Consider the following 21050-nt stretch of genomic DNA (forward strand, 5'->3'; position numbering starts at 1 on the left):
TTCAGAATTAACGTGTAAACCATACATTTTCAAGCTTATCACTGTAAACACAGTAAGAGATGAATAATTGGTGAAGATCAGGGAATTCAATTTTACCAACCTTAACAAACTAAAGACTGCAGACCAGTTTTTGACCTAAAGCATATTATATTGATGGCAGCTTTTTGTTACCCATGAATTGTATTTTTTTTTTAAATTGGATGGAATAATGGATATATAGATGGGTTTATTCATGCATCCATTTTATTAAATTCTTTAAGCAAGAGATTATAATTTAAGGAGCATCTCCAGATATAGTTGTTTTATAACAACTGTGAATTAACACCACAAAGATCCATCATGGTCAAGTACTCCTGTGTCATTAAGCTGCATGCCAGAGGCTGTCAATACCTTACATTGCAGCATATATCCAGGTGATGAATGACCTGGGAAAAGTCCCTGCCACACTGTTTGGTGGGCTTTACATCTTCTGCCTCTAGCAGACTATGGCCTGGGGATGTTAATTGGACATCACACAAAAGACAGAAAATCAACAGAGACCGATGCAAATGTATGGTGATTAGCATGCATAATGAGTAGAAAATGCACACAGCCTTTGTATTGTGTTGGTAGTTTTATTGTTTCTGTCTCACCCTGAAAAGAAGCTTCCTTTTTCTGTGCACCGTTCAGAAGGCATTCTCAAATATGACAGTCAGTGGTGTTTGTGATGAGTCGAAGTAATAACAGTTATTAAATTGAACAATATGAAACTTTCTTTCGAGAATAACACCAATGTCACAGGTTCAGGCAGTTAAGTGTGAGGATTTGGGATGGTTCTAATAGTTATTCTGGCCTGTGAACTAGAACAGTTAACTGAACAATAGTCTTTGGGAGACCTGCCGTGTTCTTTCATCCTTAAAGAAGACAATTGAAGTGTATAAAATTAGTTGATGCAAATTATTGTCTCTCTGGGAAAACGATGTATTCCTGCCACATGGTGGCTCTGGTAAAGCCTTATTTTCATATGTAAGGCAACACGTGTAACAGACTTGATGTCTTATTGAAGATTTTCTTCAAGGTGGTGCAGCCAACACCAGGGCGCTCTGCGAACACACCTGGAAATAAAGGTTTTGGGGTTTCGGGGCATCCTTCCAAATCTCTTCTGAGCTCTGATTTACAATGACTTGCAGGTGATTTTCAAAGACTCCGATGCCTGGAATATAAATGTGCTCTCGCTCAGATTCAGTCATAGCAAGTAATTTAACGCTAGCCACCAAGTTTTAAATGGATCAGCCTGCTGAAGGAAAGTCTCCGAGTTCTTATTTCCCAATGTAAGTATTGTTGGTTCCCCTGTGGCTTTTTATATTTGTATGCGGTTGTGAATAGGATGAAACCACAATGAATTTTGGATCTTTTTTGGCTATTTGCCATTTTATGTAATAATAATAATAATAATAATAATGAGAGGAAGAAGAAGAAGAGAGATATATAGCATGTGAAATAATTTTATAGATATCACATGAATGACCATTCATTTATACAATGTATTATCTCAGTCATTCTGTCGTCACCTTGAGCCAGCGAATATTTAACATAAAAAAGAAATTGCCTGAAAGAATTTTCATGATTTAATGCCACCTTTGTAACTTTGGGGAAATACATTTACACAACATTTGAGAACATGAAAGACACCTCGCTTTGTATTCACAGAACCCGCCTCAGCCTTTGAACTTGCATTAAGCAATTTATCACTGTGCAATTCATTTCATTTTTCTAGCCTGTAGGACAAGTGTAATTTTTTTAATCCTCTCCTCACACCACATTTGCACAAATGTTGAGCTTTGGTCACTCTGAAGCTTTTGTTTGTCTTCTTTTTTTCTTTACTTATTTACTGGCATGCCTACCCACCTACAATAAAATGAGAAGTAAATTCCAGATTTGCCCATTGAATTTACAGTTAAGGTCAGAAAATGTATCACACAAACACAGCACTTTAACAGGGACATGTACACATTTTATATCTACTGTATTTAAGGTGAGGGCAAGTGGAAGTGGCACTTGGGACTTCCCATATTTGCATTGCTTTTTCCTCGGTGGCCAGTCTGTGTGAGATTGATGATGTAAATAATGTGCACCAGCGAAGACTTAACACATGCTGGAGTTGCATGCCATTACTTACTCTGCCAAGAGTATCAGCTGTCAGATTTTATTCAGAGTACATGTTGAATCACCATTTACAGAAGACAGATATTCCTTGTCAGTTCGGCCTGTTGCTAAGTACGGCATGGTACGGTATAATGTATTGGGTGAAAACTGACATTTGATTTTCGCATCTGGCATCTGATCCGTGTTGTCAGTTTCATTTCATTTTTAAACATTTATTCTATATTTTCTTTTTTATAATGTGGAACAAAGACTGGCTTGAAACTCATAAGCTATAGATTCTTAGTTATAGTTAAAAAAAAAACTGTTCCCCACTACTTTTAAGTCATGATTTTTGTCCTTAATAGTTCCTCCAACAATCCACGAGATGAAGAGCCATGGACTTGGCCTTGGTCGCACTGCCCTGCTACGCTGTGAAGCTGCGGCTGTACCCACTCCAGAATTCGAATGGTTCAAAGGTGGCCAAAGGTAAGTCATATTGGTCACTGCATATTTTGTCCCGTCTGCACAGAAAAACAGCGGGTGTCAAACTTGAACCAGCATGTTCTATCTTTACGGTAGGAGCAAGACTGCTGGCTAAAATATGTGTTTGTGTTAAGATTCACTTACATGGGACTACTTTCTATAGGAGTTGAATACGGTTTGTGAGTTTTGGTTTAAAATGATGGAATGTGGCATGAATTCTGATGAAATATGTGATTTATGTGGCTTTATGCATCTTACATTTTAATTAAATGTTTGGATAACTTCATCAACCTGTTCCCTGCTCACACATCAATCAGTGTAGATTCAAGTGCTTTTTCTTGAATTTAAATACCAAATTACACCATTACCTATCATTTACCCACTCCTAGCAAGTAGGATTTGAATCATCAGATCATACTGTGCTAATTGTAATTATAGGCTGTATTCAATTTATTCAAATTGCCAAGGAGGCATATTGCCATGATTCTAGTGTTTGCTTAATTCGAGGTCTGCTTCCCTTTCTGATATTGCTCCTATACAATCCATGTGTCATGTTACTTTCTTATGTAACATAATGCTGAATAATTGTCACACATAAGAACATTGAGAGTGTTGGATCATTTTTGACAATCCCTCCTGTTTTATTTATTTGTGAGTGCATTAGACCAAATGCATCAGATGTTCAGATATTTGTGCTTAGTTTTCTCTTCCATGAAACCAAAAAGCTCAGGGACCCAGTTCACCACAGAGACACGGAATTTCTGTGGTTACACAGTTCACTTGGCCAGTTGGCTGCGGCACTGTGGAAGGTGCCAAACCAAAGCCCTTCAGCTCGAGGCACAGCGGGGGTGTGCAGCCTAATGCACTCAATCCTCATTCCTCTAAACATTTTCTGTAAACTTGTGCAGAACTAACAAACACCAATCTCATACTCAGAACAGCGTTACTCGTGTCTCATTTTATTTTTATTTAGGGAGACATATAAAAGCCAGATTCAGAAGCTGCATTCTAAATAAAATATCATTTACCTTTCAGCAGATTCCTAGTCAACCAGCGTTCATCTGGCAGTACAATTAGTTGCTTTGTCAATAAGGCCCTGCCAACCTTACCCCTATTTCTGTCAGCATATGGTAGCTAATGGCTTTGCAGTTCATTAGATAATTGAGTTTTCTGGCAATTTAGTTTCTAAACTAATCTGCATAATTTAAATATTTATACAGACATGGTAAGCTTGTTTGATAGTCTTGTTTAGCTTGACAGCAAGTGAATCCAAGATCATGAGAGGAATGCAGCAGGGTCACCCCATTGTGTGTTTAGTTGGGCAGGCTTACATCATCATTATGCAGGATCTCAAGATGGGCTTTCTGAACACAGACTATATCATGCTGAAAAAATAGCACATTGAAATTCATAACTCTTTCATTAGAATTCCCAGAAATTCCAGTATTATACCACAGTCATCACGAGCTCTATTTACTTTTGTAAAGATTCTCAGACATCCAGGTGAAGTTGTTGGAAAGTTGAGTCAGGGCAACTTCAGGTAGAAACGTTTTATTCTGCATCCACAGAATTTTGTCAATCTGAGAGAAGTGACAACAAATGTCTTGTTAAGGGAATACAAAGGCAGGAAGAGTGGATAGATGTGTACAGAAGGAACAACACCTCAGGACCAAAATCAGCCGTGTACTTTACTTTACTTTATTTAGCAGACTTTCATCTGAAGGACAAAGTTATCTTATTTATGGACCTAAATGCACAAATACTTGATAGAGAAAGTAAATGGTGTGAGGGAAAGTTTGCTCCAACCTACCATGCTTTCCTGTCATCCATCCCCAGGAAGATCAGGCCCAATTCACCAGGTTAGTCACACCTAACGGCCCAATTACTGCTATCACATCTATGCACACTCCCTTCCTGTGTCCTGATCAAGCCTATTCAAGACAAGAGTGAGGTGTGACTTACCTGGGGGACAAATTTATGTTCACCAGCCAGCTTGCAGAATGAAACGACTCCTCTGTTTGCATATCTGAGTATTAGCAACCATGATGGAAATATTTCATTGCACTTTTATGTCTCATGTTTAGGATTTACAGGGGTCAAGGAATTGACATTAAGAACCTCAGTTCGAGATCCGTCCTGACAATGACCAACATGACAGAGGATCGCTATGGTAACTACACCTGTACGGCCACCAACAGGTTGGGAGCAGCCAGTGCCAGTGTGCCTCTGATCCGTAAGTAGTGTGCATAATTAATTTTTTTTCAATCGCTGAGTGGAATGAACTTTAATAGGGATTATATTCTCAACGTTCTTCTGGAGTCTGAATTAATTAGCATATTGTTAAAATGTTTTTATGAACAGTTATTCAAATGAAGATTTGCTTTTTATTTGAGGCTTTTGCTTTTTTTATACTTTCGTAAAATGCAGAGTTGAGCAGACTTGAGATAAAAGTCATTTCATCTTACATTTTATTTTTGTCAACATTCTCTATATTAGAAAATATGTTGCTGATTGAAAAAAAATAAACACTGTTTTGCACTTCACATGTTATGAGCATACTTAAATTTGTTTCATTGTTTTTGAATGACACATATCAAAAAGGAGAAGAAGATGGTTCCAAATATCATTCATCACGGAAGCCCAGAACAGGCTCAGAGGTGGCTGCCTGTGCTTCCTTCAAAGCACTTTTCCTCCTCTTTATCATTAACACTAATGAAAAGGAAACCAATTCCACTGTCCTCTAATGAGAAATGGCAAGCAATTCCTTCAGCACAGACGGCATCACATTTGCACAAATAACAAAACCCAGAGTCGGAAATCACCACGGGTGACTTTAAATTGCTATTTTAATACCAGTCAATAGATATTGATTAGGCAAAGGTGGACTCAGGGACACATTAATATTTAATGGGCCTACTCAGCCTAGAATGGAATTTAAGCAGCTATAAAACAGTCTTTGAGCACATGCAATTTTGCTCTGCAAACATGAATATATGTGACGATTATTTTGAACAAACCTGAGTTGTGTCAAACAATTTACTTTAAGTATTAATTCTGAAAATAGCATGTTAACACATTCAAAGGGAAAGGCATGGAACTTGTCCTAGTTTCTTTTCTATTTTTGTTTTACATACATCTCAATGCAGTTTGGTGTTAAGCCTTTAACAATTCTGAAAGCACTGTCAGATCCCTTCTGATCCAGTTTTATCGTGTACAGTTTTACCCTCTTCACTTTACATGTACAGATTACTTTTTACTTATCTACAACTGACATTGATTTGATTGGTGGATAAAAGTGACCTTTAAGTGACATTACTAACCGATACTGACATCTGACTCAACGTACATTTACTTGTACACGCTCCCGTGTCCTCTGCTTCCTTAACAAAATGATGCTAGGCTTTGATAATTACGCCACTATTCTCTGTTTCAAGCCACCGTGGATCCCTTCAAAAAAAATTAAAATGAAGTAAAAACAGAGCCCTTATGGGGTGTGCATGTGTGCATGGGCGCTTGTTCTTATGTGTGTGTTTTAGTGAAGAAGGAATTTTGGAAGTACGCTTTTTCGCTTGCATAATACATTAGCCTAGATGTGTGTCAGAGCGCTTACGCTTATCCCCGAGTCGGGTGCCATGACTAATCCATTCATTTACAGCAGCTGAGTAGCACAACATTGAAAGGGGGCAGAAGGTTTTATTTGCACTGATTCTGAAAGGACAGGAACAGATTATCATGTGCATCCTTGTGATGGGCCCTTGTGTTCCATGTGAAGCTGTGTTGTTTGGTATTTCTTTGATTGAATCATATCTCTGTTATGAATTTACATCCCTTTCTGATGCAAGTGTTGCACATTGTTACTTCATATACATTTTTATAGTTGTTTCTGTCTATAATAATGCATTGAGGAAGAGAGACTACATAGAAATGTAAAACGTCTCTGGTCTTCTGTGCATGGTGTCACGCTTGTGCACAGAACGCTTTGAAATGATCGTCTGAATTCATGCAGAGCTCACTGCTGGCCTACATGCAGTCGCACTCAATTTCACAGGCCTCCCCTGCTCCATGGTTCAAGTTATGTTCCCCGCCCGCTCATTCCTTTTCTCTTTTTTTTTTTTTTTTGTTGCGCCCAACCTCCCCACAACCCATCCCCCTGCTCGCTGCTCGAACGCCGATTGCCAAAGCTAGCAGCGACACGTCTGTAGTGCAGCACCTCAGATAAGCCCTCACAAGCTCCAGGGGAAGGTACCTAATGACTGCCTTGTTCGTTTGTTATGCTTATCAATCAACGCGGCGCAAGTGTCATCTCTTCATGTTCCTTCATCTGCCAGCGTTGCACTAGCTGCCATGTAATGGCCACACCTAAGCAACGGAACATCTGAAACCATGCGTTGTTTATTATTATTATTATTATTATTATCATCAGTATACTCTGCAGTAAGGTGGCTGACAATCATCTGCCATCTGAGCGCTATCTATTCCTGCTCTCGCCATCAATCACGGCTAGATCTCCCTGTGCAAAATATGCTACCACGCATTAAAAAAAAAAATGTATTAAAAATTAAGCACTACTTATTATCCTGTGCCATTCCCCTCAGGCCCCCACAGGAAGGATATCTAGCAGAATTAGTGGAGTGAGGCGGCCCAACTTTTGCAGATCTGCATACTTCTGACAGCGCTTTGGCAAATGTGTATGCTAACTCAGCCAGGGAAAATGTGCTCCCGGCAAAGGCTAAAGGATTCTCTATTAGCAAATACTGCACTTTAGAAATTGCTCTGGTTCTGCTTTTTTGCACGTGGCAATTATCCTACACATTTTTCCCCCTTTCCCTCAAGGAGCGAGGAGTGCACTTTAGTAGGTTGTAGTTCTTCATCTGTGATTATTACCATATTCATGTTGCAAGCATAGCTGAATGGGGATAACCTCCTACCTACCTGCTACTATGTTCTCAGCTTGTAACACTCCAAGCCCTTTCCCAATCAAAACAAACCATTAGAGCCAAATTCCGTCCGGAGCTTAGTCCTTCATTTAGCAGCAGGTATTTTATTAGTAAAGCAGCTACTTCTCAAGGACCCCACTTCACTATTGTCTTTGTAATTACTTAAGCACACAGACTGTTAAGTGCTATTTCCACCTAGAGTGCTTAAGTGTACAGTATTTACTTACGCCGATCGTGTGAAGTATGAAGCGTAGACGTGAAGTGTGTGTGGGGGGGTAGTGCAAACACCTGCTCTGGCATCATTAATGAGCAGAAACTGCCATTTTGTGCCGAGAATCTTTGGCCCAATCAGCGCAATCATGCATGAAGTGTAGACGATGTGGTTACCGGTCTTCATCTGTAATGTCCACTGTTCTTATTGAATTTCTGCATTAAATGAATTGTTCTTTTTAATTCATATCTGTAGGCTGAAAAAATAATGTCATTCATTGTGTTATTTGTGAAGAAACAGAATATGGACCAGATAACATGTTCTTTCCTGGGCATCTTTTTCCCAGTGTGAATTGTCAAAATGATGTTCATTTTCCTTGGTTATTATTCAGCGAAGGAGGAAAAAATGAGACACTATTACAGAATAAAATGAAATTCCACATAATCTGTTTTGACTTGCGACTGAGAGTCAAAATTGACATTTGCCGTGTGTGATGGGAAGCAATGTTAATTTGACCACGTGCTCTGCCATCACATTCAGGGTTAGAGCACCGAGGTGGATAACACAAGATGCTAAGTATTGTGAATTTATTCCAGTCTTGTGAGTTAAAGAATTTTTACAGACAGCAGAGGTCACTAAAGCATATTTACATGTGTACATATACAGTTTTAAATGTTTAGCTGAAACTATTTAATTGTATTAGTGATAATAAAAGTATATAGATGGATCTGTGCATGACATGCAGCATTTTTTAATATTTATTTTGTACTTTATTTCTTTACTATATTTTCAATAGATTATCAAACAAAACTTCAAAAACATTATCAAATCTTAATTTAAGGTTAATGTCTTAATATAATAATACCAATTAATGCATATAATTATCTAGATAAATGTAATGAAACATGTATTAGGTTGGACTAAATGTCAGTTTTCCTACACCATTAAACAAGCATTTTCAAATTTAATAAAATACATTCTGTGCCGTGTGTGTTGATTTATCCTTTGCAGCATATTTGGAATATCCACGAAGACTGACCAGTATGTGTTCTGTTTCTTGAGTACATATTAATGGCAAAACATTCCAACCCTATATAAAACACTTTTTAAAATTATAATGCAAGTTTGTACTTCTTTACTTCGTAACAAACCTATAAGAGACACAAGGAAAAGTATCTTAACCTAGGACAGGTTAACAACATGCAGACTGTTGTCTCTGAACGAAATGTGACAACAGCCACATGCTATGTATATTATATATGAAATGTGAGGAGATGTGGACACCTAGATTATTTATACAGTAGTTACAGAATATTTTAATGTTTATTAATAACACACAAACATTGCCGGGTTTAAAATCCAAAATGTTTTCTGCACAGATTGAAATTGAGATCAGTTCTATTGCAAGTGTAGGCATGCCAGACATGAACTCTGAGAATGAGAAACCCGCTGAGGAAATAAATGAGAAATAGACACTGCGCCTTCTTCTGAACGACTGCGTTGTTTGTGTCGGTTTTCCTGTGATGCCCCACTGGGCAACTGTTTCCCCTTCCTGCGTGGCTCAGTGTAATCAGCGTTTTCATCAGAGCGCCGTGCACTCTCTAAACTTGCTTCACAGCACTACGTCTCAAGCCCCGACTTCACTGGAGATCTCCCTGCATGGTTGAAAGCATAGCCTATATAATCTCAATGTGTGTTTGCTCAGAATGTCATGTTATCCTTCATTGCCTTTTTTCTTTTTTTTTTTTTATTTCACTGTAGCACAAATCCAAGGAGCATTGCCTGTCTCCAGCAGCATGTAACAAGAACACAATTACTGCATGCATGCCTTGTGTTTACTACATGTAAATGCAGAGGATCTCAAAAGTCTATGATTTCAGGACAGTTAATATGGAATTTGGACACGAAATTCCATAATGTATGTTTAAATATTTGGGGGTAAAATATGAATAAAGATTGAAGAACTTTATAAACTGCATGAACCTCACATAGAGCTTGTAACAATGACCTCTAAATGGACCACCATCATGTTTCCAAGCCAGATGTGTCATGTTAACTGAAGCATGTGTGGTGGGGTTTTTATGAGCAGTAATGAAGCATTTTGTTAAAATAAAATCTTGTAGATAGACATTATATCAAACAGTGTTGTAACAATGTTTAAAGGTCGTAATCCTGGTCCATATTCAAGCAACAGTTTGCCTGGATGAGTGGTGGATGAGTCCAAACAGTAGACATTCTCTTCCCTTAAAAAATGTTAACCACTGTCATATTTTGTCACATTAGTTTGTAGTTTTAGCTGAACTTGTGGTGCAGCTGCTGCTTCACAGGATCCTAGATCTGGGCTAGTATCCCAGGGTGTGTACTCTGTGGAGTTTGTATGTTCATCTGGGTTTCCTTTGCCAGTCCAAAGGCGTGCGTGCGCTGTGAATTGGCGGTGCTAAAATTGCTCCCAGTGTGAGTGCGCTGCATCGGTTTGCGTTCCCCTAGTGGCAGGCTGGTACCCTGCCTCCCTGCCTCGGGGTTGCTGGAATTGGCTTTAGCTTTCCTGCACTTCTACATGAAACGAGCTGGGATGGATGGATGGATGGATGGATGGATGGATGCACAGATGGATGGAGTTAATTAGACTTTTGAGATCCACTGTATGATGTGCTATGGTCTTTGTATGGCTGAATATTGTCTGTGTCTGCTGTAATGTAAAGACTGGCAAACTAAGTGAACTGGGCATCTTTGGACGGCTTTCGTTTTGAAAGACCTTTCCTGTCAGTTTCCTGTCAGGTCACACCAAGATTTGGAAGTTCTGTAAAGCTGAAATTGATTATACTTATTTCATTCCAATTTGAATACAGGGTCTACGAGCTGTGATTAGAGAGGTGCCACCGTGGAGCGGGTTTAATCCTAGGTGTTAATTTAGCAAACTTCATTCCAGATCATTGACTTCTGAAATCATCCTGAGCCTGTCATCAAAATTAGGACTGAAAATTAGAACCGAAATGGTCAGAGAGCGGCTCACACCAACACACACACACAAAAAAAAAAAATCGATAGCGCCTTGAGTCGAGCGGCATGTTGTTCTTGCTGCAGTTGTCATCTGTTTGTCCCATCCAGTGTCTTTCTGTCCTGGCATGTGGGGTTTTTTTTTCTTTCTTTTTTTTTATGTCTCCATTATGTTAATAATACATGAATGTCCTCTTTTTCCCTTCTCCCCTTTGTTTTTTCCAGTAGCAATTATTGAACCTACCACAATTATTCAACCCACCACAACTAGTGCTGTTTCAAGCCCAGGTCAGTATGTGATACTGCACTCAGAAAGGGTTCCTTTGCAGTGTACTTGTTCTCTAACATACAGTAACTGCCTCCAATCCCATTGCAATTTCTGTCTATTGACTGGCTGGGATGCCTGCTGGCGTACAGCTTTGTGTGTGGTTTTTTTATTTTTTTATTTCCTTTTGTTGCTTTTTACGTTCCATTGTATTCCTTTTCCGGTTTTGATATTGTGAAACCTTCTCCACAGACGACTCACAGCTTTTCCTCCTCTAGCTTCCTCATTCGGCTTCGTGCAGTCTGCATGAAGGGCAGGGTATTGATAACACTGCTGTAGTGCTGTGGTCTGTTAAATGTGCAGTGCATCCCCGCCCTCCCCGTTGCGGGACCCTACGCTGCCTCTGACCTGTTCTGTTGCTATCGATGTTGTCCTCTCTCTCTCTCTCTCTCTCTCTCTCTCTCTCCCTCTCTGTCGCTCTCTCAGCAGTGTGCAGCTTTGGAAATTACAGTTCTCAATCATTTGCCGGAGCCCTCTCTCTCCACTCATGGTTTTAACAGCGAGTCATGGAATGTAATCTCTCTGACTGGTTACATTATTTTCAGTAATGCTTCCACTCTCCGTCACACAAACACAGGCACGCACCATTGTGCCCAACTTATGTAATGCATGACAAGCCACACGGCACCCCGGTGTTTTTTTTTTTTTATATCAAAACCCAAGATTTTATGCCTTCATGGTCATGCACAATCCGATCTTCCCGCGAAATTCCTTACCTTTTTTATTTGTTTTACTTATAATAATTAGCCGGGGAGTGGGGGCTCTCACAGATCGCAAGTAGAAACCAGGTTCCCGACAGTGCACAGCCCTTAACGTAATGCTTGCAGAACAAATGACAATTTCATGGTCCAATGCAGCAGAGGCAGTATCAATCGTGGAGATAAACTAACTCGACATCCCACTGTTCTTGTTTTGTTCCAAGTTCCAAATTGTATTTATAGTTAATTTTGCAGTGTCCTAGTTGACTGGCTTGGCAAAGGAAATTGTTTTACATATCTGGCAACAGGTACCAAACTCATTTAATTAGGTATGTAAATGAATCAAAAGATACTTAATTATCTCCTGACATCTCTCTGCAGGAGAGACTGGGACGGCTGGTCCTAAATGGAAGGTTGAGATGAAAAAGCAGGGTGGGGATGACTTGTGTATGGAAATGGATCATTGTTAATGGCACAAGTGTAATGAATATTATAACGCATCAGATTGTGGCACCTTGTCAGACTTATGTTTATGTGAATAATGATCATTAATGGGTCTATTATTGTCACTTTTCTTCTTCTACTCTTGCGTACATGCACTGGTTTATTTAAAGGTGTGTTAGTGTGGGTGTGCATTGCCACAAATGGATACTCCCACCGGTGTAGCCAACAGCTTTATGCTCATCGTAATCTGAATCCTATTATTTGCCAAGTATTTCATGCACTTTGCCTCAGTGGTGCTTTACAAAAGACTTTACACAATACATTAAACATTGAGTCAAAAGGTTTCACGAAATGAGAATGGGATTATTATTATTACATTTCAAAGGTTCTTATGTTCAGTAGCAATTCAATAAGTAAAGGAGTGTCAGGTGTAGATTCTGTTGGGGCATAAGCAGTGAAAAGCATACATATGTATAAAACCACTGACAGGTGAAGCGAATAAAATTGATTATATCATTACTGTGCCACCTGTCAGGGAGTGGGATGAATTAATCAGCAAGTAAAAAAGTCAGTTCTGGGGAGTTGAAAGCAGAAATTAAATGGCAAGTGTACGATTGCCACACTGTGATGTTGGGCAGAGGTTGAGGGTCTTCCCATTATATAGTGGTTAATGTTTAGTAAAAGTGAACAAACGACTGCCACCCACGGCACACTGACTCATAGGACATCTCCGAGACAAGATACTGTAGAACAAATGGCAGATAACCTGGTGATGACATGAAGGTGTCAGTACACGCAGTTCATAATGGCATGCTGTGCACGGGGCTGCCAGCTGCAGACAAGTCAGAGTGACCATGCTGACCTGCTGATAACACAGACCTGGTCAGTGGAGTGATGTAAGATGGTGACCTACATGGGGTGGCTCCATGAAAGCCTGGCTTTAAAGTGGTCTGCTTAGGTTTTGGTGCCAAATACCACAGGAGCTCTCAGGGGTCTCGTGGAGTCCATGCCTCAACGGTTCAGAGCCATATGTATTTTCTCTGTATAGCAAGTGAAAGACATCACTGTATGTGTGACTGAGTTGGTTTGTGAGTAGATCTTATTGCTGTGAGTATTTCCCTGGAGTGCAAGGTTTAAAAGATGTGGTGTGCAGGAAAGGTGGCGGGTCCTTGATAATATTGTTCTAGGGTTGTACGGTGTGTGAAGGGTGGGCAGGTAACACCTGATTACTCTGGATGTAGTGGAAGGTGCACTACAATAATGGGATGGGGGGGTGGACTTCCTGATGGAACTGGACTATGAGAGACTGTGGGAGAATTTGCATGCTTAACCGCCTCAGCCTACTGAGGCATCCTTCATTCTCTATAATGTATTCAGAGGATCCGCCAGTGGTGACAGTGCAGGCCTGCACGGCTGTGGGCGGGACACTGAGAGGTTTTCTTCTGACGTCTGCCTCCATCTCAAGCCCATGCTCAATTCCCTCCCCCTTTATGCAGACTCATCACTATTCCGAATGAGTCCAATCAGGGTTGTGTCATCTGCAAACTTAATGAGTTTTACAAAGGGGTCCCCTGAGGTGCAATCATTTGTGTACAGAGAGAAGAGCAGAGGAGACAGCACAGAGCCCTGTGGAGCCGCAGTGCTGATGGTCCGTGGCGTGGTGTTTGTGCAAAAGTTTTTGGTCTGCATGCATAGTGGACCAGACACAGAGAACTGGGAGAAATATCCACTGAGAGTTAAACTTGTCCAATAGCACTGTAGAAGCCCTCTGATGATCTATTTTGCCACAATGATTTAGTCTTAAGGCCCAGATTTGCTAAATCTCTCCTGCAATGAGAATATATAAATATACATAATGAGCAGTTAGAGATAGAAAAGCATGGACAGTTATTTTAGCAGCGGAACTTATCGCATATGGATTTATAGATACTTCTCTTTCAGCAACTTTCTGAAGCTTGTGATAGTCAGCTGATGATTCCAAATTGTGTGATTATTATAGAGAATTATAAGGACATATATGACATTTTGTACAAAGTTGAGATATACATGTACTTTTTTTGGCACAATGTCGCTTACCCGTGATTTAATGTCTTAGATTTTGCCCCTAACAAGGCAGTGATGGTTGCTGAGGAAGAGAGGAGAGGAAGATGTCAGAGGGGATCAACTTCCTACCATTAACAGTCTCATCCCATACATTTTGAATTCATGGACACACTATCAGAAACAAAATAATAATCTCTCCTTAATCATTATTAATTATTAAGATTAATTCACTTGATATTTGCAGTTGTAGCTATACAGATATATTTCAAGCTTTTAACTATAGACAATGACCATAAGAAGACCACTTTTTTGTACCTGTATAAAAACAATGCTGCCGTGTATGTGAGTATACAGACTTGCATTTATATTCTTAACACATGAAATAGAGTTAATATTAAACAAGGGTCTGCTTGTTAAAGGTAAAATAATGATGGTTACATAACTGAATGTGTCTGCATGTCATTAATCGCTCAGTAATTCCTGGCCTACTATGTTGAAACCCTTTGCTTTATTTATTTCCTGGCACATCTGATGTTCAGTTAATGTAGCTTTTCAGACAGCCTCATGCAAAACTCTCTACCCATGATTTCTCAGCTTTACTTTGAGCTCACATATGGCAATAAAGTGATTACAAGCACTCAAGAGTTCCGAAGGATTCAGTGCGTCTCTCACATCCATAGTGGAAGAAGGATCTTGATATAACCAAGGATTAGGAAATACTCCCACTGCACTGAGCGAACAATCAGAACCGAAACCAAGGTGTCCCAGCTGGTTTGATAAATCACCAAGACGCACAGAAGAGGCAAGAAAAGGCTATGTCCCTGTTATTAAGGAGTAAACTTGGCAGTAAGATGATTGCCAGTAATGGCCCGATGCTGCAAGGTAACAGTACCCTTTGAAAGCAGTATTTTTCTTCCAGTGTTCTCAAGAATCCAGATGCTAAGATGTATCTTGATTTTAAAGTGAAGGCATAAACCTTTAACTCTTGAAGGCAAAGAAAATCAGGTCGTACAGCTCCACTTTCCACTGCCTGAGTACCTCGAGAAAATAAGCACATGCACATTTTCCAGGCTTCAGAGCGAATTTGGGTTATTGTGCTCTGAACACTTGAGCTCCATGACTGAAATGGATGTATCAGTTTGTTACCCTAATCATGTGCATCACATAACCTGTGTTTGTGTGAGTGTGTTTATATAAATATATTTAGTTAGTGTGTTACATCCATTTGGGTATTTCAGTGGTTTCCTTCTCCTCTCCTGCTTATACCTAAAGGTCCCCTCTTACGAAAACTTCACTTTGTGAGATAATTGAACAATAATACGAGTTCCCCTAGCCTGTTTATGGTCCTGCAATGGCTAGAAATGGTGCTAGTTGTAAAGAGTGCTTAGGTCATTCTGCTTTACCATTCAGATAGCTGCAGCGCAGGCGGTCGGACCTGGAATTTGTCCCCTTATGTCATCATAAGAAAGGTAACCTCCCGTTCCTCATGCTTTGTTCGCTCAGAGAATTTACCACCCCTTCCATAAAACATCTCCACCAACCCTCATGGCTTCCAAATGTGCAAAGCATTTTTTTTAGTTCAGCCACTGAAGAACTAGTGAGTTAATTTACATTTTTCATAACTTCCTGGTTGCAGCAAGCGTTGTGGATGGTGAATGGTGTTGATAACGTCATTTCCGCAAATGCCCGCTCACTTCTATAGGCCGCTCTCCTCCTCATTAGCATTTAATGCTACAGACACCAAAACAGTGTGTCCTGGGAAATCTCATTGTGGGACTGCCTCAAAGTGGCTGTAATTCTGCACCAAGGCTGAATTCTGAAAAGAGACTTCAGATACAGTATTAGTGGACCACAGATATAAAGACAGATATAAAGATATTTTGTAGGTGACCCTTAACTTCTTGAAAACTGACCATAAAAAGGTGCTGAATGGATTGTTGTTTTTTAAGCATGTGTTTTATTATTCGTCCTTTTTTGCAGCGTGACTTAAAGTTTGTGTCATTATTTTTCTCCGCTGAGCATGAAGCATGAAGGTGAAAATGAGGTTGCGCAGTAGGGCCGAAGGATCAAACCGCTCTCATTTTCAACCTCGGAGCAATTACCACAGCTTAACAGCAATACAGTTCTGCGTTGTCTTCAATTCAACTGCAAAAAGGATAAGCAGTAGTACAACACAGTAAAATGGAGAACTCTGGATGTAAATCTTGGCAGCCTGTGTTGGTGTTTGCCCTCTTCCTCTGCCCTCAGTGTATGAACAGGTTTCTCCTGCTGCTAAAAAGAATGAGGCATGGCAGACACCAGGATGGTTCCACATCAGATTTACACTTAATTTATTTTTTTTAAGATTAATGTCTGGTTGTGAAATTCCTGATATTCCCAAGACCAGGAAGTAGCTGAAATGGAAAGAGACTCATCCGGAAATTAACTAATGTCCCTGCAGTGGTTTTATCCAGCTGTGCCAGCAAGGACTAATGAGAGAGAAGAACATCACAGCCTGCATTAAACTCACAGCGTTCCCTTGAGTTTGTTCAAAAACAGTAAATAATAAAAGATGTTGAAAAGCATTTTTATGTCACTCTCGTTCACTCTGGGACAGCTTAATTTAACTCTTCAGTGATTACATCTATTTTAAATGAGCAGGAATCTAATACTTTCCCTTACATCACGTAGCATATTTTATGATGTTATCTGTAACTTCTAATAAGCTATACTTCACTTTCATTAATTTTTCATTTCTTTACAATTTTCCTTACTTAATTCCTTGAGATTTCTTGGGATTTGGGGAATTAGTTGTTTCGGCAAACATATATAGCAAAGTTATATTAAAGGAAGCAAGTTCAGCCCCACATCCTGTAAAATGTATGTATATGTTGCTGTAGGATTACGTGTGATTTCCACCTTTATATTGAACTCCTCTGAAATTCTGTAAAAATTGCATGTGTCTTGCACAGTACTGCACATACCTTAATCTTCCCTTTAAGCCGTTGCCATTTACTGCAAACAGTAAATGACATCATACATGTGCAACATGCTCAGAATTCCTTTCCTCTCCCTTTTGCAGAGCAACAGCAGTAAGAAAAAATGTATAAAAAAATGTAAAACTGAGATTAGCCTGGAAGCTTATTTTGCAGGATGAAAGCATGGTGTGTGTGTGTGTGTGTGTGTGTGTGCATACGTGTGTTTTGTCTTTCCTTAAATATCTAGTCAAATTCACATGGTGCACAGGAGAAAAGACTGCTGTCTGGAACTGCTCAAAGACCATGCCCAGTGCATACTAAAAGCTTGTACTGTATTCCAAACATATGGCAGAACATATGCCACACGTCCACCTCTCTTGAATACTGATTATTCGTGCAAATACATCCTCTTTTAGTCCAATTTATGCTTCAAAGCAATAAAGAATTACACTCCCTCGACAGGTGCTGGTTCGGAATTAAAATGTGGCCACCGTGTGAAGGTGCACGGCTTTGAAGGAGCTCACTTTGTTATTCAAACACTGTATCGATTCTTCTGCATTATCCGTTTCATCATCGCACATCATAGTTTGAACTGGGGAGGACAGGTGTTACTTCTGCCATATTTTTTAATGAATTGCCTTGTCTGTATGCAAATATGGCAAATGAAGATCTTGCTGCGTGATTATCACAGCTAACATCTAACTGGATACAAGGTGAATATAAGAACAGGATGGCAGGAAGTCTTCCGATGCAATTTGCTGATGCAGTTAGTTTGAGGAAAGGGGTCGCACGTGAAGGGAAAGCAGTCAACACTCACACAGGAAAGCACTGATTAACACAGAATAAATGTTAGGTGGATTGTTTAAGCCTATAAGTTGTCAAATGCAGTACACAGTGCTTTGTATATGAGCAATATTGTATACCGGGCCAAATTGTTGCAAATAGTGTCCATAACAACACACTACACTATTCCATTATGCAAAGCGCTGGACTTGCCTTTCCTCGCTGCAGCAGATTTGATGCAGACTAGCATTAGAACTTTTATCTGATAAGGTCGCCTTATGTTCTGAATTCCTGATCCACTACCCAGCAGAGGAGGATGGGCTCCCCTTTGTTGAGTATGTGAATAGGAGATTTTGGGGCTTTACTCATTAGGGGCTAATTAGGGCAATGAAAATAACTATAAATGACTGGTTGTTGAGGTGTAATATAACACATATTATACATAGAGTGTAAGTGTAGTTTAATGCCTGTTTCAGTAAATAAGCATCCCTTGCCTTTACCAAAGCAGCTCGGGTTTGTGGCATCCTTTCCAGCAATTTTTGGAAATAACTGGTGTGTTTCCTGATATGTATTTTTTTTTTTAAAGCAGCATGTAATTTATTTTCTTCTGTCTTTTGCTTTCTTTTTACCTTTGTTGTCCTCTTGGAGGAGTTTTAGTCTGGATTGAGAGTTTGATTGATTGATGCAGCTACTAGGTGCTACAGCAGCCACTTCTATATATCATAAAAATATGTTATATGTATATGGCAATACTATACTATAATACCGTAGCTACTAGAGCAGTCACATTGTGTTATGATACATATGGATATCACTATAGAGAGGTCAACATTAATGATGTATCTGAGCCCTACAATTATAATTAAATGTAAATGTTAATTTAGTTTTTTTGTACAATTTTTTTCCAGGAACATATTATTAAAAAGTTCCTAATCTATTTTAAATAGACTGTTCTCTACACTTTTCAGGACATCCATTATTGTAAGATGCTACGTGTTGAGAGAGAGAGGGTGGGGGGTTACCAGCACTAAACTGTTGCCCGCTGTGTTGCATCAGTCTTGTTTGAGCCGAGCACCAAGAGCTGAAATCAGTCATAACAGGGTAGACGTTAAAGAACTTGAATTGGTTAGTATGGATTTCTACTTATTTTTGTTGCTCGTCGCCCAGCTCCTCCAAGCCTCTTCAGATTAAATTGTACTGTGGGACCTGCGTGTCCATTCAGGCAAGTGCTGCATTGTTCAAAGTCATTTTCTTGTTGCTGTATCTTGGTGCTGCAGAGGCTTTGCCTCATAACCGAAAGGTCTCTGGCATTTTAAGTCACCTAGTCCCCCAGTACGCTCCAGAATGGCGTGCTTTTAACATTTTCCTTTTCCCTTCCCACCAAATCCTGATGGTTGTAGACCGGCATGTGGAATGTTGATGCCAGGAGAATACAGCAGTGATAACATTAGAAAGGAAATTGCACTTCTCAGCAGAAGCATCCTGCAAGAGTCGCTTGTGCAACATCTTACCCTTTCAGGGCAAAGGATTATGGGTGCTTCGATGTGTACATGTGTGTGTGTTCAGAGCATCCTTGTGCATTGTGCACACACATAACCGGGTTATTTATGGCACTAACTCTTCTGGCCCGTCCAGAGCCCCACGGCCTGCTGCAGAATGTACAGCAGCCTTTACCTTCATTCCCGCCTGCCCCTGGGTTTAAGTGCAGTGGCCCATGTGAGAATAATCATATTTAGCGATGCTGTCCTGAGAGCTTATCAGATGGATGGCATGCTGGGAAACGCAAGATCAGGGGAGGAGAACCCCCCCCTTCCATTCGTACAGACAGTAACGAGGTGCTACCTGACCTTCATTTTGCTTCATGTTATAAAAACCAGACTCATATCTGGCCCTGGCTGATAAGCAGATGGCAAGCCGTATATCACACTTGACCTCTAGATCCTTTGCAGTCATAAATATAGTGTGGCTTCTTACATTAGTAGTGGGCAGACATGGCAACCGCGCTTTGGTCTGAATCATTGGCGCAGCGAATGATCCTTTGTTTACGTGAGAGCAAGAAATGGGGGGAAAGAAATCAATAATGCATCTTGTTGTGCATACAAATGCAATCCATCCTGTCAGTGTGTAGAACCTCCCCGGTGGCTGCCGTGAGGCCGACTGTATTTTACAGTAGACCTACTTCAGTAAATTGGGAGGGGACTTGGCATGTGTAGTACACAGGCCAGAAAAAAAGGACAATTACAATCCGTTGTTCTGAATAGATGTCTTGTTTAACGAAGAAACCTGAAAAGAGCAGATTGGCAAAAATGAATGTAATTCATTACAAAAGATGGATCTTCAATGGATCATTGGAGTTTGCCTGAATTCAACATGCTATTATCACAACTATTGCCAAATACTACTGGCATTCAGATGATTGCAGCTTCCTTCAGTGCCTTTCCCTTCAGTGTTTGAATGCCCATACAAAATATTCTGACTGGATCTAATCCAAGTAATTATATGATACAATGAACTCCTCTCAGCTTTGGTAAACTTACAATTTTTTACTTTGCAGAAAAATATCATTGATATTTCAGATATACTTTAATTCAAGGAAGCAGCCATCTCATCTTTTTTTTATATATATATATATAAATACCTAAACAGACACGCATACATATTTCATGGGCACAAATCTCCTAGCCTTAACCACTGTGAAGATTAATTTTCATCCTTGAGAGACTATCTGCATTCTCCCTGATGTCGAGCTTCACCACAAATGGGCTTGCCATGGGATCAGCGTCCTGACCCGGCCTGTTCTGCTGGCTCCACTATTATCTAGGTCTCCTCTCCCATATGCACCCTCCAGCCTGACTACCCCCCCCCCACACTCCATTAAACACCAACCGCAGCCAGGCAACCCGGCACAAGCTCATCACACACACACACACACACACACACACACACACACACACATGCATAACAAACTATATAATCCCACAGTCAGGCACACCGTGGTTCTAAAAGATGGCTAAAACCCACACAGGCCATTAACGTTATTAGCACCCA

At 40.1% G+C, this 21050-nt stretch overlaps 1 protein-coding gene across 2 annotated transcripts in view; it reads left to right on the forward strand.

Moving 5' to 3' along the window:
* Positions 1-21050, forward strand: part of negr1 (neuronal growth regulator 1) — a 118732-nt gene that overhangs the window by 80597 nt on the left and 17085 nt on the right. Inside the window, exons 5-7 of one of the 2 annotated variants that reach the window (XM_029001367.1) lie at positions 2490-2610; positions 4692-4840; positions 10978-11040. In XM_029001367.1, the coding sequence (XP_028857200.1) occupies positions 2490-2610; positions 4692-4840; positions 10978-11040 (333 nt within the window). The remainder of the gene's footprint in view (positions 1-2489; positions 2611-4691; positions 4841-10977; positions 11041-21050) is intronic. The other variant, XM_029001368.1, reaches the window with a different exon arrangement.

The sequence above is a fragment of the Denticeps clupeoides genome, chromosome 13, assembly GCF_900700375.1.
Source record: "Denticeps clupeoides chromosome 13, fDenClu1.1, whole genome shotgun sequence".
Classification (NCBI taxonomy): domain Eukaryota; kingdom Metazoa; phylum Chordata; class Actinopteri; order Clupeiformes; family Denticipitidae; genus Denticeps; species Denticeps clupeoides.